Source organism: Rhinoderma darwinii, chromosome 9, assembly GCF_050947455.1.
Source record: "Rhinoderma darwinii isolate aRhiDar2 chromosome 9, aRhiDar2.hap1, whole genome shotgun sequence".
NCBI lineage: Eukaryota > Metazoa > Chordata > Amphibia > Anura > Rhinodermatidae > Rhinoderma > Rhinoderma darwinii.
The window spans coordinates 51,174,581-51,201,331 of NC_134695.1; the positions used below are offsets into that span (position 1 = coordinate 51,174,581).

The 26,751-nt window shown below is 40.7% G+C and overlaps 1 protein-coding gene across 3 annotated transcripts in view; it reads left to right on the plus strand.

Moving 5' to 3' along the window:
- Positions 1-9,269: 9,269 nt before the first annotated feature.
- MYRF (myelin regulatory factor) overlaps positions 9,270-26,751 on the plus strand; it is a 50,681-nt gene continuing 33,199 nt past the window's right edge. For 2 of the 3 annotated variants that reach the window (XM_075837651.1, XM_075837652.1), the window contains exons 1-3: positions 9,270-9,455; positions 18,113-18,197; positions 24,351-24,674. In XM_075837651.1, the coding sequence (XP_075693766.1) occupies positions 9,320-9,455; positions 18,113-18,197; positions 24,351-24,674 (545 nt within the window). In that variant the 5' untranslated portion in view covers positions 9,270-9,319. The remainder of the gene's footprint in view (positions 9,456-18,112; positions 18,198-24,350; positions 24,675-26,751) is intronic. The other variant, XM_075837653.1, reaches the window with a different exon arrangement.

Genomic DNA, 26,751 nt, shown 5'->3' on the forward strand with positions numbered 1-26,751 from the left:
GGGTACTTTAGATACTATGCTACGAGAGGACATGCGCCCGGGCTGTACCCTATATACCATGACATCACAATAGTGCCTAATCAGGTCCACATAACTGCCCACACACATCCCTACCGTGGGATACATTTTTACTAAAAGCATGTTCTAAAAATTACTTTTTCATATTGCTGCCTTCATCTGTTTACATCAGGACTTTGGTTAATGGGGCCTATACAAACGGCAATAGTAAAGGGCATGTTGGCTGATCTCATAGTATATATTAAATATCAAGCAGATTATTATCTGGGATGGCTAAAGGGGTTCTCCGAGATATTTTTTTTAAAAACTTTTATTACTATATTGCACATGTTTATAATGCATTAATATACTTACCATTGAAAGGTTGCTTCTGCTCTCTGCGCTGCCTGCTCATATCATGACCTCCGACATCACGTTTTGAGCCTCCTCCACTGACGTGTCGTATACCCATCACATGGTCTCGGACCAGAGAGACCTCGGAGGGTATACGACACATCAGTGACGACGTCTCAATTCTGGGGTGGCTTTGTGTTTTGTGCCCGCGCATCCAATCTAGTTATTCACTGTTAGCGCGCCTGTGCGTGTTCCCAGCAATATGGGACGGCGCATTCGCATTCCGAACCTGGGCAAACTAATAGGTAAAATAATGTCTTCAATGTCCTTACAGGGTTGCCACGTGGGTTTTCGGCGAGTGGGGGCCCCGCGAGGAAGGCTGAAAAAAAAGTCCCTTTTTTTCAGCCATGTGGCTGGGCCCCTGACGGCAGTAGCAGTAGTACTGCCCTGATGGCTAATAAGCGAGGGTTCTGGTAGACAGGAAAAGAGACAGAATAAACGAGTGTAATATAGTCTCAACGTTGTGGGAGATAACATTTTGGTACCGTGGTTGGAACAACGCTGTACAGGCAAGGATGTCAGTGGGGTCGAGGAATGAAAACAAACATGAACTGTTGGGAGGAGCATCATGCACGCTTATTACAGCCTGCAATGCATGCAGGGAAAGAAAGGATTAGCAGCAAAAAAAGTCAACAAACCGGACTTAGAATGTATGTAAACAAACGGCGCGAAATTCAAAGAAAAAGTGGGATAAGTGGATTTTTTAAAATTATAATTGATGTTATGTGTACAAGGGGAAATGTATGAAACATTTCTTTTAAATATGATGATAACTCGGAAAACCCCTTTAAGCTAAATCGCCGCCACTGAGGTGTCCTGTATATTGTTGTCTTCTGGATATTTCTATAATTTTAGATTGTAGATTTTTTTCTGTATCTTCGTTATAGTTATTTCTGGGAAAGCTGACGGGCAAACTATATGTCCGGCATTACAGCTCCCTAAGGCTGGGTTCACACGACCTATTTTCAGACGTAAACGAGACGTTTTATGCCTCGTTTTCCGTCTGAAAATACGGCCCCAATACGTCGGCAAACATCTGCCCATTCATTTGAATGGGTTTGCCGACGTACTGTGCCGACGACCTGTAATTTTACGCGTCGCTGTCAAAAGACGACGCGTAAAATGACTGCCTCGTTAAAGAAGTGCAGGACACTTCTTGGGACGTAATTTGAGCCATTTTTCATTGAATTCAATGAAGAACAGCTCAAAATTACGCCCGTAATTGACGCCTCACAAAACGCGAGTACGAGCAATTACATCTGAAATGCAGGAGCGGTTTTCTCCTGAAAACCGCTCCGTAATTTCAGACGTAATGGTCGTTATCGTGTGCACATACCCTTAGGGGTTATCAACCAATATTCCCAGACTCCGGAGCATCAAATGTACTACATTTTAGAACAATATATGAATAAGAAATTTATAATTGCACAACTTGGAAGAGAAAGGAGAAATAAGACCCATATTTACTAGTTTTGTTTGGGCGTTAAGTGTTAGGGTATGTTCACACGGCCTATTTACGGACGTAAATCGGGCGTTTTTGCCCCGAATTACGTCCGAAAATAGCGCCTCAATAGCGCTGACAAACATCTGCCCATTGAAAGCAATGGGCAGACGTTTGTCTGTTCACACGAGGCGTAATTTACGCGCCGCTGTCAAATGACGGCGCGTAAATAGACTCCCGCGTCAAAGAAGTGACCTGTCACTTCTTTGGCCGTAATTGGAGCCGTTATTCATTGACTCCAATGAATAGCAGCGCTAATTACGCCCGTAATGGACGCGGCGTTCAAGCGCCTGCACATGCCGTTACGGCTGAAATTACGGGGATGTTTTCAGGCTGAAACATCCCCGTAATTTCAGCCGTTACGGACGCCCTCGTGTGAACATACCCTTAATGTGCTTTCAGGCAGGATTCACATGCGGTGGAAGTGATACTGTAGGGAGGTGCATCAAAGGATGCTTTTCAGTTTTTGTCTTAAAAAGAGCGCTTATCTACAAAGCATGACAAAAAGGAGAAACCAAAAGTTTTGTGAACCCTGAAAGCATTGCAATTTTAATAAGAGTTAAAACGGTTGTCCAGGATTTAAAAAAAACTTGGCTGCTTTCTTCTGAAAACAGCACCACACGTGTCAATGGTTTGTGTGTGGTATTGCAGCCAAGCCGGAGCTAAGCTGCAATGCCAGCCACATCCCATAGACAGGTGTGGTGCTGTTTCTGCAAGAGAGCAGCCATGTTTTTCAAATTCTGGTCAACCTCTTTAAGGAACATTGCACCATCTGAGCTCTAACATCTAGGCTGACCAGGTCAGTGGAATAAACTATGGCTGAATTCCCACTCTTTGTGTTCCATCCTTAAAGAGAACCTGTCACGTCAAACATGCACTCTGATCGGTGGGTAGAATGAAAAGATTGATATGTATAGTTATGTGAGAAAATATACAGGCTCACCTGTAATTGATTTAAAGAGGACCTTTCACTCGGTCATATAAGTTGAACTGGTTGACTGACCTGAATAGCGCTGTCTCCCTGATTCCAGCGCTGTTTTCCTTTTTTTTCCTGGACTCCCCCGTTCCAAAGATATGGCCCACTATTGTGTTGGTTCCGTAAATGTAAATTTGCTGTAGTTAGCCAACAGGGTGGAGCTAGCTTCCCTGCCTCTGAAGCTGACTAATCAATGCGCCGCTTAAGGGTGGTTCATGCCCTGTTGGCTAACTACAGCAAATATGTATATAGTGAGCCAACACAACCGTAAGTCAAACTTCGGGAATGAGGAAGTCAAGAAAGAAAAAAAAGGTGCTGGAATCAGGGAGGGCGCGCTAATCGGGTCAGTTAACCAGTTCAACTTATATGATCTAGTGACAGGTTCTCTTTAAATCCCTGCTAACTCTGGCCTTAGGAGTCCAGTGGGTGGTCAATCCCTGCAGCTGCTATGATATAACGTCTAAAGAGGGGTCGGACTAGGGTTGACTGCATTCTCGTCCCTCATAAGTGGCGTGTACACCTCTCCTAAAAGTATCACAATGTTGGCAAGCGAAAGGGGAACGGGATGGCATAAGCCAGGGTCAGAAGGGGACATCATTTTTTTTATTTATTTATTTATTAGATCCCTTCTTCACTTTGTACACCTTTTGGCCATAATTCAGCTCACATGTGCCTTGTGGTATCTGCTGGACTGTCTGTTTTCTTAGACAGAGCACTTCTTATAAATTGTCTCTGACAGGATCTCCTTAGGCTATCGAGAGAACACTTTAAATGTAGAACTATAAATACTTAAAGGGAATGTGTCATCAGAAAATGGCCTATTGTATAAATCAAGTGTTTGTTAAATAGATTTTTTAAGAATGTTTGTTTTTTATTTTCTGTCATTATCTTATTAAAAAAGAATCCTAAAATCACTCACCACTGCTCCTCACAATAGACTGACACTTCCTGTTCTGTAGAGATCGCTTTTCAGCAGACCTATCATTATCATCACAGGCAGGATTACAATGAAAGGAAACACATATATATCTAGATATATATATATATTTATTTATTTATTATGTAAAACTCCGCTCCTATACCTTAAAGTCAATGGTCAGCTCCAGACTACTGTTTCCTATGGTCCCTGTGGCTGCTGTAAAGAATCTCTTTAAATGCTGTTAACAGTAGCTTGGGCAACTTGGCTACTCCCATAATCATGTATAGAAAGTATACTTAAAAAATCTACAATCAGAAAATAAAAATAGATTAGAAGAAAAGATTGTTTTACAATCAAGTTTTAGTCAAAATATATATATAGTTACGTAGTTCGTACGGCTGAAAAAAGACACATGTCCATCAAGTTCAACCAAGTGATGGGAAAAGGCAAGGTACAAATTTCTACACATAGGAGCTGATATAGAGGTGATACTTTCCCTTTAATCTAAAGCAGGATACATGTGTGAATGTTCCATGGACAGGGCTAGACTTAGAAGCAAATACCACTATTATAAAATTTGAAAGTGTGATGTCAACCACATTGCAAACTATGATCCTGTTATACATTACCTTTATTGTCTTCTCTCAGTCCGAAGTTGGCCATTTTTTTTGTTGACCTTGAGTGACATTGAGACTTTACAGATGCTTTTAATCTTTAAAACAATGTGTGACGCCAAGTTATGTTGGGCAATAGTTGAATTACCTTTAATTCTAATAAAAGTGTCTCCATATAGAAACCGCTTCTAATAGTGGACATAGGGAATCATAGTATAATATGTATGTTATCTAGATCTCTATGGAACTTCCCAGTAATGGACAAGTGATATTACACTAACCTGCTTTCTTTCCAATTACCCTTCTTGTATGAAGTGCTTTGAGAGGGGAGTAATCCCTCGGGGTTTCTCTGTCTGCTGGGGTCTGTTAAACTGGTGCGGGGGGGGGGGGTCTGAGGTATGTATATCTCTTGTCTGTGAGCAACTGGTCTTTGTTACCAGCAGATAATAAAGAGGCTAATTAAGCTGGAATGCTAAGCGTGTGTGAGCTGGGTAGATGTGTTCCCGGCTGCAAGAAGTATATACCATAATATAATATCTTCGGCAGAAGAGAATATACTGTACCCTTGAAACTGGAACCTGCATTAATCAGATGGGTTTTTAAGAGTATGGCTCTTAAGTGTCCACTCCGCATTGACATTCAACACGTTTATTAATGACCTGCCAATACTTGTTAGGATGTGTCTATATCACCCTAGTCCTATCGGAAGTCCTAAGTTAGGACTCATTATGGTAGTATCTACTTTATCCTACAATTTTGTTTATGGCACAACAGAAGCTGTAGTGGTACTGACATGCATGGCATATTATTGTCTAATGATTTTTGCAAAAGTAAGACCGGTCAGGCTATAGTCTGCTATATACTGTAGTGCCACTTTATTAGACCCCCATCTAGTAGCACGTTGAACCTCCTTTGGCCTTCAGAACTGCAGCAATTCGTTGTGGCATAGATTCCACTAGGTATTGAAATTGTTCTGCGGGAATATTGGCTGATGCGGACAGGATAACTTCTCGCAGTTGCCGCTATAGTGTCCTTCTGCCATAGGGTAAACCGCTGCCATGAATAAGATGAACTTACCTAAGCATTGTGGCTGATTAAGTCCTACTGTTCAAACGTCCATCCACAGGTATCAGAAGATCCCGGGTGTCCCAAGAAAACATTCTCCACACCATCACTCCACCTCCACCAGCCTGAAATGTTGATAATTAACAGGAAGAGATCATCAATTCATGTTGCTTGCGCTAAATTCTGACATGGTGCCACAGAAATCTGGATTAATCTGACCAGGCGGTGTTTTCCCACTGCTCGGTGATCCACATTTTGTTCTCTTTTGCCCACTGGACTCTTGCATTTCTGTTTCCCCTATACAGCACTGGCACTCGAACTGGCCGTCTGCTAATTTAGCGCATCTGTGCTAAGGAACGAAGAGTTGTGCATTTGGACACATTAGTTGGGGCAGCAGTATTGTATTCGGCTTCAATTTTCTTGACTGTGCACCCTTTGTTCATCAGAACCATTCTTGACATCCTTCTCTGACCCCTTTAGTTGATTGATTGTTGATATCCACAGGATCCCTATTTGTTGGATGTTTTTCCTCGATCACATTATTCTCAGTATACTCTCCATACCTTTCCACGAGCGAACCCTACAAGATTGGCAGTTTTTTTAATTACTCTCCCCGGCCAGTCTAGCAGCGATGACCATGCCTCGTTCGAAGTCACTTGAATCGCTCGATTTTCCCATTCTAGTGTGGACTCCCATTGAAACTGATCCACCGAAAACTTGCTCCATATATGCAAAACCATTAAAGGGGTTATGTGGGGACCAATTCACTGCAGTATGTGAGTACACTCACTAATATACATTCCGGTCCCCGTCTCGCTGATTCTGAGATTTTCATAGATTTTTGCTACTACTATTCTATGAGATCATGTCACTCATTGGTGTGGATGGTTTGTCATCACAATATTGCGCCTAACAATAAAAAAAAATATTATTTAAGATGTCCTCTACATTTTAACAAATATTAATAGCTAACAGAATACTAGATGTGCCTTAACTTCATAGTAATTTATTAAGATTCATTGGCTGGACTAATATCCCAAGATTATGTAGAGGGATATAAATATAATTGTCTTCATATCTTATATGAATTATGTTTTTCTGGTCTTTATAACTACTATATTAAAAAGAAAAGAGAACAAGGAAAATGATCTCATACATATACCTTAGTGCAATACAAATAGTACGGTGCCAACCAGGACATAAGATACCAAAAAGAAAAATAACGCAAAAACCTGGGAAACAAGGCACTCGACTCGTAGGTATATGTATCAAAATGTATTAAAAAGAGACAAAGGAGAAAAAACATCCTCATGGAGATCATATATAAATACAAATGAAATGAATAGAAACGAAACGCGTGGCCAAGTTCAAAAGAACACATGTCATATCAAGGTACTACATGGCATAGTCAGTAATAGCAAAATGCATCATCAAATCGTATATAGGAGTATAGAGAAGTAGTGAACAATGGATAACCACGTACTCGGCAATTTATAATTAACAGAAAAATGCCTTTCTAAGAGAAATATACAGTATATCATGCTGGATAAGATGACGGACATACATGGTGTAAATGCAGTAGAGATAAAACTAAAGTGCACAAGAGTATAGGAGCTGAATAACATCAGAGTAGCCAACGAACCTTGTAGAGCTAAAACTCTAGTCGTATAAATTGTACATACAGCCATATAAGATAATGTCCAGCCAAAATCAATAAATGTATATATGCATATATACGATTTGATGATGCATTTTGCTATTACTGACTCTGTCATGTAGTACCTTGATATGACATGTTGTTCTTTTGAACTTAGCCAGGCGTTTCATTTCAATTCAATTCATTTGTACTTATATATGATCTCCGTGAGGATGTTTTTCCTCTTTGTCTCTATTTAATAAATTTTTATAACAACGATAGATATAGTAGTCTATGAAATCACCTGTAATGAGGACCTGGTGTTATGTGCATGGGCTAGTTGTTATGTGCAGGGACACATTGGTCTATTTGGGGAAAATCAGTGTCAGGGAATCTTTTCCGTCTTTTAAAACCTCCCCCTCTAGGCTAGGGGCTTACCAAGTGTTTGGATAAAATTCTCTCTGTACCTTCTTAAAATTTCTTGTCAAAAGTGTCTGAACCAATCAGCACAGAGCGTAACATAAACACATTAAGTGAAGGGGGAGTAAGGGATGAGATTAGAGAAGGGGTTGGGGTGGGTTTGGGGGACAGGGTGACGCTGGAATGTGCAGATGTAGCATTTTTAAGCAGAATGTCATAATGTGCTGAACATATCCATGGGAACAGTGTGCCAGCCAGCAACACTCAGGCAACACACTGGCCAATATAATGTCCCAGGACCTGCGACCGTAGATCATCCCTGGAGACGTTGCTTGTCTGACATTTCACAAAGCTGCTGAGGGGTCTATAGAATTAATAAGGACTGAAGAACCTTAAAGAATGAAATATAAATGCTGAAAAACAATATCAATCATCCATTCTACTACTCTAATGTAGTATGTAAATCAATTATGGGGAATATTTTGCTTAAAGATGGGTGCCAATCTTTCCTTAAAAATGGTTGCAACCTCTTTGTGTATAAATGGCCAGCTCAGACTAAAGCCGGCCATACGCAAGACATTTTGGACTTCCGAAAAGGCTGATTTAGAACATTTTCTGGCAACTGTTGGCATGTTTTCGTCACACGAATAAGCGTGACAGACGCCAACCGAAGGCAGATATCTGAGGTAAAGTTGATCTGCCGTGGTGTTGTTTTTTTGGTTTTTTAGTCTTTGTGAGATACAGAAAGTTGTACATGCCAAATGATCAAATCACGCTACAGATCAACGGAAAGATCAATCAGCGATTTTCATCCAAAAAGACAAGTTTCACACACCAACCGTGAAGTCGATCAGAAAACAGCCGTCTGAAATCACTAATGTATGGCCGACTTAATAGTCAAGATATTGATATTGGTCTGATTGATGGGCAAAATCTGTACGTGTAGAAGCCAACCCTTTCCTTCAGCACCAATTGTTCCTTCTTATCCTTATCTGATTGCAATGGGCGAGGAGTGTCATTGTTGCCTAGTAACGGCTCTCGCAAGAGCCATGCAGTTGGCATCAATGCCTTGGGAAAATGCATATGTCACTACAAGAGATATTTACTGATCATAACCGGCGGCAGCAAGATTGCTGAAGATCGTTTCATCATTAATTGCTGATCTTGTTCTGCATTAAGGCCTCATTTACATATTGCAGATTTGGTCAATATTTTGCATCAGTATTTTGAAGCCAGTTTTTCCACTATATTTCCCCTATGTTTAGGATCCAGTGCTGTTTTTGGCTTCAAAATACTGATAAAATCTGCAATGTGTGAATGAGACCTTACACAAGTCAAATATGGTTATGATTATTGAAAAAGAGCAATTCGTAATGATAAGTGGCCTGTGGGATCAATTGATATTCAATTTGATATTTAAAGGGGTTTTCCGAATCTTTTTTCTTTTTCTTTTTAAAAAAAAAAAATCATTGCAACACTTCTATATTATTGTACTGTGTATAACGTTTTCTTGTTTAAAAAGCTTTCCTCTTTGATTACGCCCTATTGTTTACCTTTTGGAGGTTGTTTACCTCACTTTCCTCTTCACTTCCTGTGTTTGTCCTCCCTGCATGCACCACGTTTGTCCCAGCATGCAATGCGCCGTACTACCCGCAGCCATATCATCCAACAGAGCATGCGTGGTGGACGCTGAGTGTGTGTCAACCCCGCACGCTCTAAATCGGATGTGGAAATTCTACAACACATAAACACGTGGTACAGTCACATCACTTGTGACATGAGCGTACACTCGGAGGACAGGAAACAGGAACTTGCAGATAATGGACGGGTCTGGAGAGGAAGTGGCAATTTCAAGTCAGCAAGCGGTAACGTGACTGAGGATGGGATACTCCGCTACAAACATCGGATCCAACGTAAGTATATTACAAAATTAATTCTTTTGCATTGTTTAGTTAAGAGATGTTTTTTTTTGGTTCCGGAGAACCCCTTTAAAGGCTATAAAACAAAATAGTGAATGGAGTTGATGCATCAAAACTGGTGTAAAGGAAAACTGGAGTAATTGACCATGGCAACCAATCAGGTTGCGCTTTCATTTTCCAAAATGAGAGGTGAAATCTGATTGGTTGTTATATGCAACTACTCCAACTTTACTTTGCACTAGTTTTGAAACATCTGCCCCTATATATTTTTTACACTAGGGCTCCATGCAGACAGTCATTTTAAAATTGTGATAACACCGCAACTCACACAAGAATCTAAATGTGTCTCTATGCAAGACCTTGACCTGGCAATCACCACAAAAAAAATCTGACATAGTGACTCCGCGATTTGTGGTAATGTTGTAATTTTACTTTGTGTGTATCTGTAGAGCTCTAGTTATACAGGGTTAGGACTTTTTTTATACACCTGATCTAACCCAAGAACCCATTATCAACCCTCAGATTTCGTCACATATTGTTCCTATTTTTAAAAGAAATACAGATACATAAAAAGTTGAACTAGTGAAATTGATGCGTTGTGGTTGTTTCGGCTTCTAGAAACAAATGTTCTAGAACACTGGAACACTTGATTCACTCTTATCTTTAATTGTAACTCATTCTTATAGAATGTCTCATTTTTGTTAGAAGTCTACTTCTTGTCTGATGTCTCACTCCTTGGGAACAAAAGAATCCTAAAAATCCTTGTCAGGAGAGGCAGGAGCCTCCTTCTCACCACTACTCCTCAGCTCATTAAAATGCTTGACCCTGCTCCCCTCTCGCATTCACACATCTGCTTCTTGTTAAGGGGTTCCAGGGTGGGATGAGTTGCTTCTAAGGGGGGACTACACAGGGATTACTCATGATTAAGAGATATGGGAATGCCATTGCTTGGAGGGCACAGGTGACAGTCTGTATGGTTCTATCTAGTCTGCATGGTGTTACATATTACAGAAAGGGAGACTTTTACAGAGCACAAAGATAAATAGTAATAAGTGAATAATTTGTGAAAATTAGTGAAATGTTGCAATTTTGGGATATTTACGGCCTTGATGGCCAAGTGTACACATTTGGCACCTGGCATAATTGCAAGCGAGGTGAAAAGTACCAGCTGCCATGCCTCATTACAATAATATGCTGGATGGGTTAATAAAATAGGATTGGCTTTAATAACCCTGTAAATAGCTGGCAGCCCGTAAAGAGCTCTGAAAGATTGTGTACATGGAATGAAAGGTTGACAGTTAAGAGAAACAGACTTGCCCGTTTTCATGAAAACAGATGATGAGTGGAGACCTGGCAGACAAGTCCTACTAACTCACATACAAAACTTCCCCTGCCAGACATTGTGTTACACAAGGTACATCGACGATTTAGTTTCTTTTTAATATTGCAAATGGGCAAATCCACCAAGATTGCTTGTAAATGGGGTATTCCAGATTCAGAAAATAAAGTTTCTTCATTGCATAGTGAAAGTTAGGGTATTTTCTAATATACTCTGTGTATCAATTCTTCACAGTCTTCAAGATCTTTGCCTGTAGCCAGTGAATCGAAACCTTCATTGTCTACTTCCAAGGGATGAATATTTGTCCTGGTCATGTGATGGACACACGGGTGCATGGCTTGACACAACTCAACTGTTCTGCAACTCTAACAAGCCATGCACCTGTGTGGCGATCACATGACCAACAGCCACTGCAGGGGACGTGTAGATATGGCGGCCAGTCAAATCAATCATTGCTTTGTCTACGATGGCTCAGGGGTTATCAATGTTGCCTTGTAGCACTAGAGTTCTGGGTTTGACTCCGACAAAGGGCAACATCTCCATGGAGCTTGTATGTTCTCTCAGGGTTTCCTCCCATACTCCAAAAAAATACTGATAGGTTAACTGGCTTCCTATGAAACTGTCTTATGTGTATGTGTTTCATGTAGGTAAGTTAAATTGTGAATCCTATTGGGGACAGGGACTAATCACTGTAGAGCGCTGAGGAAAATACTGGCGCTATATAAGCAACCAGAAATAAAAATAATGGGCACCTTTAGGGTATGTTTACATGTTGCAGAAATGTCTATGACCGTTTCATACATCTGAAGGAGGTTTGTAAAAAATCTACGCACATCCTGCAAAATCAACCCTTTTTAGAGGTGTTGAGCGGATTTTCAGATTGCAGAAATTTAGTAACTCGTATGAGAATAGAACTAATATTTAGTGTCAATAAAAAAACTCTTGAACCTTGTACTTGCTCTGTAGCATTACAGGACAGTCTGAGACCATTCTTGGTGGTCCTACTAAGTGAAGTTATCTTGTTAGCCCCGCTGTGCGACCTGATCTTGGTTGTCCTCCAATGTGACCTAATCCTGGTGGTCCTGTAATATGACACTTTCTCTCTCTGTCTGTGGCTTCTATAGCTTGCTCTAAAGTTTTTGTTTTTCTCCTAATCCCCTGGCCGAGTCCCGTGACCATCAAGCGATGTATTAGCCTCTAATCATGTAAAGCTGGCTTTAGGTGAGAGGAAAGGCTACGTCTGGTGATGTGCACAGTTCCCGCATTCCTCACAAACAAGTCTCAAGAACAAGTATGAAGGCCAGGAATTTGTAGCCTACTTCCACCTGCCATGTACAAAGCCCAATTCTGCCTGATATAAGGCATGGTGCAAGAGTGACCCAACTAGAGAACATATTGCAAAAAAGTCTCACAAGTAAAGCTCTGCTCTTATGCAATTTTTGTCCAAAACGCTAGTCATGAAAAAACAAGGAATTTCGTATTTCATCTTTATTTTTAAAAAAGTCTGTCTTTATTTTTTGGGGCGTTTATTTTTCTCTTAATCTTATTCAATGACAACAGAAAATGTATGGCTTCCAAGTAGACACCATCAGTAAATGTTGGACCCCATGTCAGCAGGGACTACAGCCTTCTTGATGATCCTGGGTAGAGAAGAACCTCACTTTAGATAGTACCTATTACTTTTGACTTTTTGAACTTTCTTAAACTTTCTACTGTCCACATTAGTTTAACTATTGTATTTTGCATCAAGGAAGGTATGATATTTCCTACTGTACACCGTTCATAAGTAACTTAACCATCTCACAGGCGTGACGTGTGTCCTTGAAAGTATAGTTTGCCTTCACATTTGCCTGGATTAACAGCTTGGACTCATTGACCTTTTCTTTCACTCTCACACACAATTGATAACAAGGCCAATATATCATTTAATTGCTATTTATGTAATTCCTAAGTCACTCCAAAGATGCTGACAATTGATCATGCTAATCCAGTAATTTATGGGTAGTTAATTTATTTAGGACCGGTTATTGTATAGCACTAACATTTTTTTGCAGCGTTGTACACCGATTAAGATCATTCACAGAAGTCCTTATCCCTGTTACCATCTAAGTTCCCTATGTATAAAGAGCTGCATGGACCACATTGCACAGGATCGGCTAAAGCTGACTATAAACATAAGATGGCCCGTATGTGTATAATACCTAAGAACAAAGGGTTGCATACATATTCTGTCAGAAACCAGTGCCCTAATCATTGACTTATCACAGAAAGTGACTTTATATACAGGAGCGATTACATGAACGTTACCATAAACCTGTTGAAACTGCCGCAGTATTATTTATATTTGTTAGGTGTGTTATCACTTGTAGTCTACATGGCATGTGTAAAAGAGCCATCATACATGTGCGGTCCCTGCTGTTCGCTCTCTCGACAAGCGGACAGGCGAGAGAACAGGGACCTCGCTTGCGCGTTCCTGGCTGCACAACAGAACAGCCCATACACCGCACGTCACTAGTGACATGTTGTATACCAGGCAGAAACTTTAACACTTTGACCATGTGATGGGTATACGGCTGGTAAACACAGCGGGCAAAGAGAGTGACGTCACTAGTCACGTACCCCATGGCAGCATCGGGAAACGGGTCCAATTTTGATACAGTAAATGTAATCACATTCCGAGGTTAAAAGCACGGACACATAAACGTTTTATCTTGAAAAAACTCCTTTGAGGTGAAGCTGATGTTCTCTTTTTAGAAGAATTCGCTTATTTCCAAGATGGTGCTCAGTTTGAATAGTTTACGTAAAGAACCCAGTTTATAAGTCACAATTCACTCCAGTATTGGATTACATACTGTTCATCCAGATAGCTTATCTCTATGGACATGACAGAGAGCTATGGGAAACTATAAATGTGTCTTTCCTTGTACAGTCACAATCTCTGAGATCAGATATGCTATATGGACAAAAGTATTAGGACACACCTATTAATCATTGCATTCAGGTGTTTCATTCAGTCTCATATCCACAGGTGTATAAAATTCAGCACTAGCCAGGCAGTCACCTTTACACACATTTGTCAAAGAATGGGTCGTTTTAAAGAGATCACTGAATTCCAGCATGGTACTGTAATTGGATGCCACAGTTGTAACAAGTCAATTTGTGAAATTTCTTGCCTCCTAGATATTCCACCATGAACTGTGAGTGGTATTATTGTAAAGTGGAAGCTTTTAGGAACCACAGCAACTACATGTAAAGTTTACAGAGAGGGGTCACCAAGTGCTGAGGCGCATAGTGCATAAAAGTCAATAACTGCAGAGTATAAGCCTCCTCTGGCATCAATATCAGCGCAAAAACTGTGCCCCGGGGGCTTCATGGCATGGGTTTCCATGGCGGAGCAGCTGCATGCCAGCTTTACATCACCAAGCACAATGCCACGCGTTGGATGGAGTGGTGTAAAGCCGCCGCCACTGGACTCTGGAGCAGTGGAAACATGTTCTGTTGAGTGATGGATCACGCTTCTCTATCTGGCAGTCTGATGGACGAGTCTGGGTTTGGTGAATGCCAGGAGAATGTTACCTGCCTGACTGCATTGTGCCAACTGTGAAGTTTGGTGGAAGAGGGCTAATGCTATGGAGTTGTTTTTCAGGGATTGGCCTGGGCCGCTTAGTTCCAGTGAAGGGAAATCTTAATTCTTCAACATATAAAGACCTTTGTACAATTGTATACTTTACATTGCGTTTTTTGTGGGGTTTGTTATAAGCCATTAAACTTTTTTAGGGTGTTGGCTCATGATTATTACTAGTTGGACACTATATAGAGGTATTATGGCACTGTATAGTAGTATTATTGTGTTGTTGAATGGTTTTTACTTTAGCAATGTATGGCAGTATTGTCTTGGTGCTGTATAATGGTACTAGGTTTAAACCATGCCCAATTCAGTTAAGCCACACATAATTTTGGACTGTATAACCTTGTAAGCAGCACTCTGATGGTGGCGCTTTTATATTATAGAAGACTAGACTTACGAAAAGAACATATATAGTGAATGAAGTGTATTGAAGACCGCAAGACCGTAACAAAAATATACATTTTTGCATGGATCCACAAATTACATTTTTGATACATTTGGGTTCTTATGATTGTAGCGATAATGACTGGCATAAAAAAGGATAATTTTTATAAATGTCCAAATAAATTCCTGACTGATTAAATAGATTCCACGTGGTCCAGAACAATTAGATAATCATGGGAACAAAGATTAATGCTCCATTAAATGGAGATTGAATCCAGAAATTGTCTTCCCATCTATGCGATTGAGACATTTTGCTGGATAGTATTATTGTGGGCCCATCAACTGAGACACGGATGTATGGTATGGTATGGGGATGGGGGCTGCAGTATTTTAATAAGTGCCCTTTCTCTTCAGAAAAACAGAGCTAGGCAGATATTCTTACTGGAACCAAATGTATTATTTTTTTTTTTCTTTTAGCTTACATGTACCTCTTTATCCACACCTCCTTGGCTTTTAGCTCCTTCTTTGTCTTGGGCGTTGGGACACTTTCCATTGCTCTTGTGGGGGAGGCAAGCCATGTTCTCTGGAAACCGAGAGGTATCTAAAGTTGGCATAAACCCTGCGAGGATGTAAACATCCCACACACGGGAGGCAGATAAAACCGAGCACATTATATCAACACCAGAGAGAAAACACAGTAAAGAAGAGACTTGTTCTAGAACATTTAAAGTGAACAGTAATCAGGCTGGCACCTTCTGTAGTGATGAAGTCTGATGATACAATAGTGCTAAGGGTTAAATATGCTTATTTTGTAGAATATGGTAAATTGAGTCATATTGTTTCTTATGGGTACTGCAAGAACGTTGTTCTTTTTTCTTCCTTGTTTGCCTGTGTGGTCTTCTTTTTGTGAGCATAGCACATGTACTATTGGGAAAGCACGATATAATCGCTTATCAGACACAGGCCGAAAACAACCTATTTTGAAGACCAGTTCTCGGGGCTATTAATATTACCATCAACGGTGAAGTTAATATCTTAAAGGCTATGTCCACCTTTAGCACCATATTGTATTGCTCCACTGCATCTAAAATGAAGTCGGTTTAAAAATTAGACTTGATAAAAAATATACTACCATTTTCGTTTTGTGTCTACAGCTTGTTACGACCAGCAGGTTTGTGGACCCACTGGGCTAATCAACCAGTTTGGCTTGGGGCCAACTTTAAGGGTGTTATCTAAGTAACCTCCCCGGTTTTCACCCTCTAACCCCCCATACGGGGATCTGGTCTTCGCTGTGAGAAGGCTACCAAGTAGCTACCTCTTGAGATGGTCATGGTGAGAGTAGTGGCTGGCCCAGTGGATCAGGACACTACGGTGTAGCGCACCGAGGGTACAGGCACTGGCATATAGTATCTTGTCAGATGGATACAGACCAGATGACACCGTTCATAACAGACATTAAGCTTCAGGCTCGTCACAGATAGTTGGGTACAGACTGGCAGCAGACAGCGGGATGCAGACTGAAGGCAGACAACAGGATATGAACTGGTAGTAGGCAGAAGGAGGCAGACTGGCAGCTGGACACAGGCTGGTAGTGGATAGCTGCATACAGGCTAAAAGATAGCAACAACGGACTGGAATCGGATGCAAACAGGAACCTCTGCCGGACGCAACTAGGTTGCTCCAATGCTGCTCAGGCACCAGGTGAATTGTGGAGGTGCCTTAAATAGTCCAGGAACAAGCAGGGATTGGTAGATGAGTTTTTGAAGGAGACAGTGGAGGCAGTAGGAGACATGTGGCCGCGAGGAAGACATCAGACCCCGGCGGTCTGGACGGGGAGCAGGACCAGGCCACCGGTGTTAAACCGTTTATATTCAGAACCTTGTGTCTTCATGGTAATAGACTTCGAATAATTCTTGTGTAGTCTGGACATAGATTAAAAATGTTTTAATTGTTCCCTCTCCCCTTGGATGACTTGCTAAAGCTAGTGGTAGGAGGGAAGTAAGTTTTGCTCTGAGCCTGGTTTTGTTTTTAAAAAGTATCACTTTTCTGGCCTATTTATTATTGCACTGACAGACTAAGTAGAAGACTGACACTACTATTATACTGCCCCCTTATGGATAAGAATGTTGATCTGAATGGGAAGGAGAATTTTTCGTTCTTTAATGGATTGTGTAGATGGGTAGAATTCTTATTTCTCTAGTCATTATTTTGCATCAAATAATGACCATAGGAAATGTCTTCATTACCTGAGGCCTTTAAAATGTGACCGTTTTCCACTGCATTTTGCATCAACAGTATGATGTCGAGTGCAAAAGAAGATTTGCATCTGTCTGTTACAAAACTGTGGTGCATATTGATGTAAAGCAAGGGACCCCCTTAAAGAGAACCTGAGAGGGTTCCTAATTTTGGGGATTCTTTCACAAAAAAACGGTCCTCCGGGATGGATCTTCAGATCGAATATCTCTTGTGGGCTCAACGTACCCCATAAGCTGGCCTCATATATGGTAACTGTAACCTGGCTTCCCAGATCAGAACTGATCATCTCTTTATTGGTATTGGCTAAGTTGGTATAATCCGTTAATGCTGATACACATAGTTCATACAAAATACCAACAAATTTAAAGGGCTCCTGCTATCATGTTAGCCCATTCAATGTTCATTGCCTTCGTAATTTAACTATATTGTGTGATTTTTTTCTACCTTCTAAACAGCCCCTTAAAGTATCAACCAGGAGCCAGAAGATCGTTTACTACATTTATCCATCCACTCTGTGAAGGATTATGTGATACATTAATCTGTCAAAATGTAATGTCAAAAGTTTTGATCGGTTGGTGTCTGAGCACTGAGACCCCCAACGATTGCTGAAACTAAGCGGCAGAAGCGCTCGGGTTTCCTCGGAGCAGTGTATGGGCTCAATAGAAAGTCTAGGAGTCTATACACCGCTCGCTTGGCTTTCTGAGGATATCACCCTAGCGCTTCTGTCGCTTTGTTATAGTGATCGGTGGGGGTCTCAGTGCTCGGACCCCATCGATTAAAACTTCTGACATGTCACTATGACATATCAAAAACTTTAAAAATTTAGTTACCCTTTAATTTTTGAGAAACAAAAAAAGCACTGTTTCTAGGGTGTTGAAGGGGTGTTCTCTCTTCCCCCTGATTAGCATTTTCAGGGCCCTGGTTACCAAATGAGTGGGTGCATAAAACTTATTACTATAGAAAACTATGGATAAGTTGAACATAAACATATGAAAGTACAATTCTAATTTGAGCCTAAATATATTTTTATATTTTATATTTCAGGACATGATATCAGTGGCACTCTGGAACCATCAATTGACACCAGTATCCTAGAGGAATACATCATTAAAGAGGATTCTTCAGAAATGTGAGTCTCATTGGGAAAATAGTTGTAAATTCTGTTTTATAACAGCCAGTGTCTGCCGCTCCATAGACAGAGTACAGGCTGCCATAAATGACGCCCATTTTCTGCTGGTAAATTCCCGGAGCAGAACTTAATGTTCTTCTGCCTTTATAGATAGGTCAAAACAATATATTTTGTATTGGAACCACATTTAAAGGTTACTGGAGGACATCCATTATTATCTTCTATCTGCTCTGAGCTTTATAATGTCATAATAAAATCATAAATAAGCCTATTAGCTTCACTATTAGACATCAGACATGCTGCTGTGAGGCATTTCGTGTGATATCTAGCACATTTGGCCACTGTAAATGCATCAGAATGTCTTATAATAACCTTTATCGAGTAAACAGGGAGAAGCTTCACCTTGGAGCCACTGTAAAGACTACATTAGGCAATTGCATGAATACCAATTCCCGAATATAATGGTATCTCTTCTTTAAACATAATATATTCCCAGCATTTGTCATGTAGACACATCAGCAGTCATTTACAGTAGTTTGAGCGTGAAACTCTCAACATCATCATTCAAAACCAAATTCCTAGAAATACTGTATGTGGCCCCGTCACTCATGATATCAGTGGCTTGCAGATTGTTTCCCACCAATGCTATCGTTTGATGTTTGCCATAGTTATACCCTTTAAAGACTCTTTTTTCTGAATATTTAAACCCCTATTTATTAACCCTTTAATGACCACTAATACTCATTTCAATTCCAGTCATTAAGGAGCCCTAATCTCTAATAGCGGCCACACAAAAGATTGTGCAGTCTCAGTATTTTCTTGTTTCTGCCACGATTGTTACATACACAACGCTAAAATGAATGCTGTGTATACACGGAGGTCACCTGACTAGACTCAGCATAGCCCTGATTATGACAGCGGTCACATGATCAGGAATGTTTCTGCCTGTATTTACGGCTGCTATGAGAGCTGCAGTTATAGCTGAAATGTACAGTAAAAAAAACAATAAAATAATCAGGTTCCAACAAAGGTCTTTTCTGACATTTTTTAAATAAAGTAAAAGTTTAAAAAAAAGAAAAAATACTACTATTTTTTTTTTAAATAACTCTTTACCCAACCAATAATTTCTGAAGCCCTTCCCCCAATGCAGTGACCCTAATTAGAGCATTATATACGGTATATATGTATCTCTCTCTCTGTCTCTCTCTCTCTATACATATAAAATATATAGGCTCCTGTGTGCTGAAACGTCGTGTGTATATGCACCAATAAAGCACCTTTTTCTACCTTGCTTATACCTTGGAGTGCTGCCTGATTTTTGGATTCCACATATATACATATATATATATATATATATATATATATATATATATATACAGTGAAGGAAATAAGTATTTGATCCCTTGCTGATTTTGTAAGTTTGCCCACTGTCAGAGACATAAACAGTCTAGAATTTTTAGGCTAGGTTAATTTTACCAGTGAGAGATAGATTATATAAAAAAAAATAAAAAAATCACATTGTCAAAATTATATATATTTATTTGCATTGTGCACAGAGAAATAAGTATTTGATCCCTTTGGCAAACAAGACTTAATACTTGGTGGCAAAACCTTTGTTGGCAAGCACAGCAGTCAGACATTTTTAGTAGTTGATGATGAGGTTTGCACACATGTTAGATGGAATTTTGGCCCACTCCTCTTTACAGATCATCTGTAAATGATTAAGATTTCGAGGCTGTCGCTTGGCAACTCGGATCTTCAGCTCCCTCCATAAGTTTTCGACGGGATTAAGGTCTGGAGACTGGCTAGACCACTCCATGACCTTAATGTGCTTCTTTTTGAGCCACTCCTTTGTTTCCTTGGCTGTATGTTTCGGGTAATTGTCGTGCTGGAAGACCCAGCCACGAGCCATTTTTAATGTCCTGGTGGAGGGAAGGAGGTTGTCACTCAGGATTTGACAGTACATGGCTCCATCCATTCTCCCATTGATGCGGTGAAGTAGTCCTGTGCCCTTAGCAGAGAAACACCCCCAAAACATAATGTTTCCACCTCCATGCTTGACAGTGGGGACGGTGTTCTTTGGGTCATAGGCAGCATTTCTCTTCCTCCAAAAACGGCGAGTTGAGTTAATGCCAAAGAGCTCAATTTTAGTCTCATCTGACCACAGCACCTTCTCCCAATCACTCTCAGAATCATCCAGATGTTCATTTGCAAACTTCAGACGGGCCTGTACATGTGCCTTCTTGAGCAGGGGGACCTTGCGGGCACTGCAGGATTTGAATCCATTACGGCGTAATGTGTTACCAATGGTTTTCTTGGTGACTGTGGTCCCAGCTGCCTTGAGATCATTAACAAGTTCCCCCCGTGTAGTTTTCGGCTGAGCTCTCACCTTCCTCAGGATCAAGGATACCCCACGAGGTCAGATTTTGCATGGAGCCCCAGATCGATGTCGATTGACAGTCATTTTGTATGTCTTCCATTTTCTTACTATTGCACCAACAGTTGTCTCCTTCTCACCCAGCGTCTTACTTATGGTTTTGTAGCCCATTCCAGCCTTGTGCAGGTCTATGATCTTGTCCCTGACATCCTTAGAAAGCTCTTTGGTCTTGCCCATGTTGTAGAGGTTAGAGTCAGACTGATTCATTGAGTCTGTGGACAGGAGTCTTTTATACAGGTGACCATTTAAGAGCTGTCTATAATGCAGGCACCAAGTTGATTTGGAGCGTGTAACTGGTCTGGAGGAGGCTGAACTCTTAATGGTTGGTAGGGGATCAAATACTTATTTCTCTGTGCACAATGCAACTAAATATATATCATTTTCACAATGTGATTTTCTTTTTTTTTTTTTATATAATCTATCTCTCACTGGTAAAAATAACCTAGCCTAAAAATTCTAGACTGTTCATGACTTTGACAGTGGGCAAACTTACAAAATCAGCAAGGGATCAAATACTTATTTCCTTCACTGTATATATGTGTAATACATATATATATATGTAATCTATATATATATATATATATGTTATATGTTATATATATATACGTCAGACAATGGCGGCAAAAAATATAATTTCTATTTTAGATGTTTTATTGTGTGATTAAAAGAAAACTTTGAATTTTTTAAAATAGTAAAGCCCTATTTGTCACAGAAAAAAAAGACACAACCTCACTTTAATAAGCTAAAAAAACATGAAGGTTATAGTAAAGAATAGCACGGGTATGGAAGGGTTAAATGTTTTCTATAACAATATTTAAATATTGCGCAGAGCTTTACAATTAGGAAAGTAACGAAGGCTCTGTCAGAGGAGCATAACAAGGGAATAACAGAAGCAACGGTTCCATTGCACAGCAGGCACCACCAGCAGCCAATGGAACCCATCGACTTTATTAGGTTCCGTCAGGGCGTCCGCGACTTTACCGGACACAATAGCGCAGCGGTAATTGCGACCAGATCTGCAATGGAGGCCCTTAACGAACCCTCCAACGCAGATGTGGCGAGGCCTAACAAGTACAATGACAAGTAGTAAAAAAAAATATTTCAGACAAAAGGATAAATGAATGTAATAAAAAAGAAACTCTTTTAAATAAATGTAGATAGGAAGACTTGAACATTATATTGTCGGAAGCTATTTTCTGATATCTGCAATTCAAATTTATTTCTGTACAAGATTCCCTCTAGTGGACAGATTGGACTTTGCACTTTGTCTCTTCCATGAGAACTAGTGCAGAAAATTTGTCCAAAGCTTTTATTTTCTCAGGGAGGTTGGAACATTTTAGAAATGATGTGAAATAAGTGATAAGGCGGTTTGATGGCTCAGTAGTTTGCACTGGGTACCTGCGTTTGAACCAAACTGCAAAACATATGCAAGTATTAAGTTCTACACAGTGTTTATGTAAGTTTCAGCCGGGTGCTCCTGTATTCTCTCACCGTACAAAAAACTAATTTGTCATTACTTCGTTTTACCGTATTTTTTTGTAATAATTGTAACTTGATTTATTATGTTTTCTCCATTCATGTGCTTAACTTTCAATATTCTACTGGTAACAGACAGCAAGTTGTCTATATTCCACTGTCAGACATGTAACCTAGCAGATGGGTTTCATTACTTGAACTCCCACAATGCACTGCTAAATATTGTAATTTAGCTTGAAAAAAGTAGAAAAGTTAAAGCGGTATATAGCATTTTCTACCTATCCACTGGATAAGAGAAAAATGCTAGATCGGTGGGGATCTGACCGCTGGGACCCCCACCGTGTGCTCTGCGGTTTCCATTAGCCTCCTAAGCTTTGAATGGAGCGGCACCGGCCTCCGCTCCATTCAAACTCCTCATAGCTGACCTGTTGGGGCTGCGCGTGCATGTTTTTCAGGATGTAAATTGAGCCGCGGTGCTTATTTTCGAAACCGCGGCATGTCAATTTATACAGCGATTCCACTTGCGAATTCTATCCCTGTAGTTCTACAGAAATACACAACAAAACCCGCAGCATGAAAACCCCCGCGATTTACGCAGCAAAACGTAAAAACCGCACCGAAAAACACATCGGACATCCGGCCGTCCGAATTTTTGGGTCGTGCTCCCATACAAAGTATGGGAGCACGGCCCGTAAAACATTAAAAAACAGACATGCTCCATAATTCCCAGCACAGTTCTACGGCACGGACACCCATCCATAGCGATACGGAAAGGTGTCAGCGGTCAATAGGACTGAATGGGGCCGTAATTACTCCCTGATTGGGTAGTGCCCACTGTAAAGTTGAGGAGGGATAATGGTATGGTCTAGACCTTTTTGGTTTAGTGACGGGAAAACTTAGTGCTACAATTTACAATTGTGAGAGAATTATGAGATTCCAACTTTGGTCAACATTTTCCAGTATGTGGATCAGAGCACATGAACATGAATAGACGTTTATCCGCTGGAAGTAAACAAGAAATGTTCCTACGGAGTAACAGCAAGCAGAGATCTTGAAAATCGTGAGGAATTAATGCAGAAAGTACATTGGAAAATTGTATAACTTAATTCTACAAAAAATTACATTAATTTGCTGAAACCGGATAACTCCTCTAAGGATTCAATTGTGAAGTGTGAATTTTAAAGGAGCACTCCTGGGAAACCGTATTCTCATCTATCCGTATATAGGGATCCGTAGTCATCCGTAATATATCTGTATATACGGAAGGGTGTCCGTAAATACGGTCCGTACGCATCCGTATTTGATCCGTGTATATACGGATCCTTTAAAAAAAAAGAGGGAGGCTGCAAATGATGTCACCAACATGTTGCATAGCAACGCTTCCATAAATGCACATCCGTAGCCGTCAGTATTTACAGAAGGCTTCTATGGGAGAGTCCGTGGCGTAATTACTGACAAGAATAGGACAGGTTCTATCATTTTTTCAGCACGGACACCCATCTGTAAAAATACGGAAAGGTGTCCGTGGCCAATAGAAATGAATGGGTCTGTAAAAGGGGTCCGTAATTACGGATGAATAAACGGTCGTGTGCATGGCGCCAAAGGGATATTTCAAAAAAATTAAAAAAATTGCCTACCCCTCTAAGTGCCAACATGTGCTTAGAGATGTAGTTGTCACTTCTCCGTCCTTTCTTCTACATCAGTGGTTTCTAACCTGTGGCTTTCCAGCTGTTGCAAAACAACAACTCTCAACATGCCTGACTGCAATTCTATCACTGCATGCTGGAAGTTGTAGTTCTGTGATAGCTGGAGAGCCACATGTTGGAGACCTCTACTCTTTATAACCATGATGAGGAATGAAGATCTATCTCCTTGCCTGGACACTAGACCAGTCAAGGATAGGAGAATATTTGTTTACTGACCTTGGTATATTTATATTGTAGGATTCACTTGTCACTTCAGTGAATCTAATAATTTTCTATATTGTGGGAGCACAATTATATACATCATTTAATACAGTGAATTTATATTTATATTGTATCCATCAATAATTATGTGTAAGGTATAGTTGTTCTTCATATGATTACAATCGTGTGACATGTATTATGTGGGGTCAAAAGTAGCTGCTCAATATGAGTGGTGTTAGTTCTGAATATATTAAACTACATTTCATGTTTAACCTTTGCCTGTTCTACTCTTTTCTGTATACTGAGATATATTTCCATACTGTTTCCCCATAGCTGTTTCCCGGACATCCCCGCTTCCTCCAGCTATGCAAACCTCGGTCAGCCTTTTACCTCCAGTGGAGTCCACGGACCTGGGGTAATTTCAAATATAGGCCATGGTGGAACAGCCAACTCAGGCGGGGTCCTCCACATGGGTCAGCAAATGCCAGTGCGGCCTGGTATGAGTGGCACATGTGGGGGGCCTCCTTTCCAATCGCACCTCAACTGCAATAACAACAATGCCATGGTCAATCCCAAAGGATATCCGGGTCCTCCTATGTGCGTGAGCGGACCTGATCTACCCATCAAAGCAGAACCTAAAACCAGCTATGCAGCCGGGTGAGTGGTAGTATTAATTCACTAATAATGTGTGTGACGCGTTAAAGAGGTTGACTGCCTTGATTAAATTTTTTCAGAGATGGGTATAGCTCGACTGCTGCCAAGCTGCTTTTCTGTTACCATGGTGCCAATCTAGCTTTCAGCTGAACAGTCCATTGTAATAGACTGGTTGCTAGGGATCCACTGCCTGACAACTACAGCATTTTGGGCAGGGGTTGTCAGACAGAACTTGTCTAGCAAAAAGTCTGTCTCAGATTACTTATGTCTACAAGTCAAGGCTGAACTGAGAACAGAGAATGGGCAAGAAAGCATGGCACTACTGAAACCACAAATGTTTTGATCTCTTAGGCCTCATGCACACAACCGTAACCATGTGCACGGCCGTGATTTTCGGGTCGGCCGGCCTCGGAGGGTCACCCGCGAGCCGTCCCCAAATCGTGGGCCGTGCTCATGGCCGCGTGCATTATTTTCTATGAGCCTAGACCGCAAAACATAATACATAATAAGACATGTCCGTTCTTTTTGCGGTCCAGGCTCCTGGGCCATGCACGGACCGTGGAAACCACGGTCGTGTGCATGGGCCCATTGAAATGAATGGGGCCGCAATTCACCCGTGGAATGAATTGCGGCCGCAAAAGCACATTCGTGTGCATGGGGCCTTACTGTTATGTTAAAAGAATATGCCAGTCATAAATTAAAAATGATATGTTTATAATTGTTCCCTATTATTGCTATTACTGCATGTTTTCTATGTAGTAGTACCAAGCGGTTGTTGTATCTATGATATAAATGTACCCAGGCAGGCAATGTATAACCGCTGCCTAAAATGATATCAGTTGTCAGACACACAACTAAGCTTCTCCCAGGGAGGAAAAATATAAGTTTGGCAAGTGGCTACAATACACTATTGGCATAACTGAATTAAAAAAAATGTGTACATCTTAAAGGAGCTGTCTCATGAATAGATATGAAATACGGATTTTAGGGCCTGTTCACATCAGCGTCGGGCTTCCGTTCATCGGTTCCGTCATTCGACCTTTCTGTCGGAAGAACTGATGAACGGAAAGCCAAACGGAAACCATAGCTTCCGCTTGCATTGATTTCAATGTTAATGCTTGCATTGCAGTTGGCTTCCGTTTGTTTCTGTTTCGTAAAGTTTGTGGGTTTTTTTCACGGAAACAATAGCGTCGTCGACAGAAAATCTGCTGTGAATCCTCAAAAAAAGGCTGATGAATTTGTTACAGAAATCCGCACCAAATAGTGTTTTTTTGCTGAGCATATTGCAACGGAAACGCTGTGGTTTTTCCGCAGTGGTTTTATATACGAATTTAGTGTTAAACATTGATTATAGCAAAATATATTTGCATATGATTTCCAGCGTTTTTTACCGCGCTTCTGCAGCGGAAACGCTGCACAAACCACAACAACACAAATCTGTTCTAGAATTTATGCTCCCCATTCGTCTATAGGCCAAACGCGCAGCATCTCTGCAAAGTACCCGCAGCATATATTGATTGACATGCTGCGGAATTGAAAGTCGAACCGCACAACACTTTCTGCACATTCTGTGCATTTTATTCTGCAGCGCGGGCATGAGATTTTCTATATCTCATTCACCTTGGTGCTACAGTAAATGCTTCAGAATTTCTGCACAGAATTCCGTTTTACGCTACATGAGAACCCGGCCTTACTCATCTTTACATCTGAGAAAAAATATAGAGCAAAATTCTAAATAATTTAGCTTCGTATTCTCTTATTGTGACATCTTACTAATGTTTTAATAAAGTGAAGCTCCGTATTTGATTGACATTGGCATATAGTCGGAAAAATGTTAAATCTGGCAAAATCCACCACAGCTGAGTGTTTGCTACAGTTGTAATCAGTGGACTCCAGACTGATATGTTTTACCTACATGGATACACTATAGCTAACAGGACAGGGGACAGATTTTACTGCTGATTTTACTCTCAGATGGTTGCATAAACTCTAAGGGTATGTGCACACGGTGAGAGGCTTTTACGGCTGAAATTACAGCCTGTTTTCAGAAGAAAACAGCTGCGTCGTTTCAGCCGTAAAT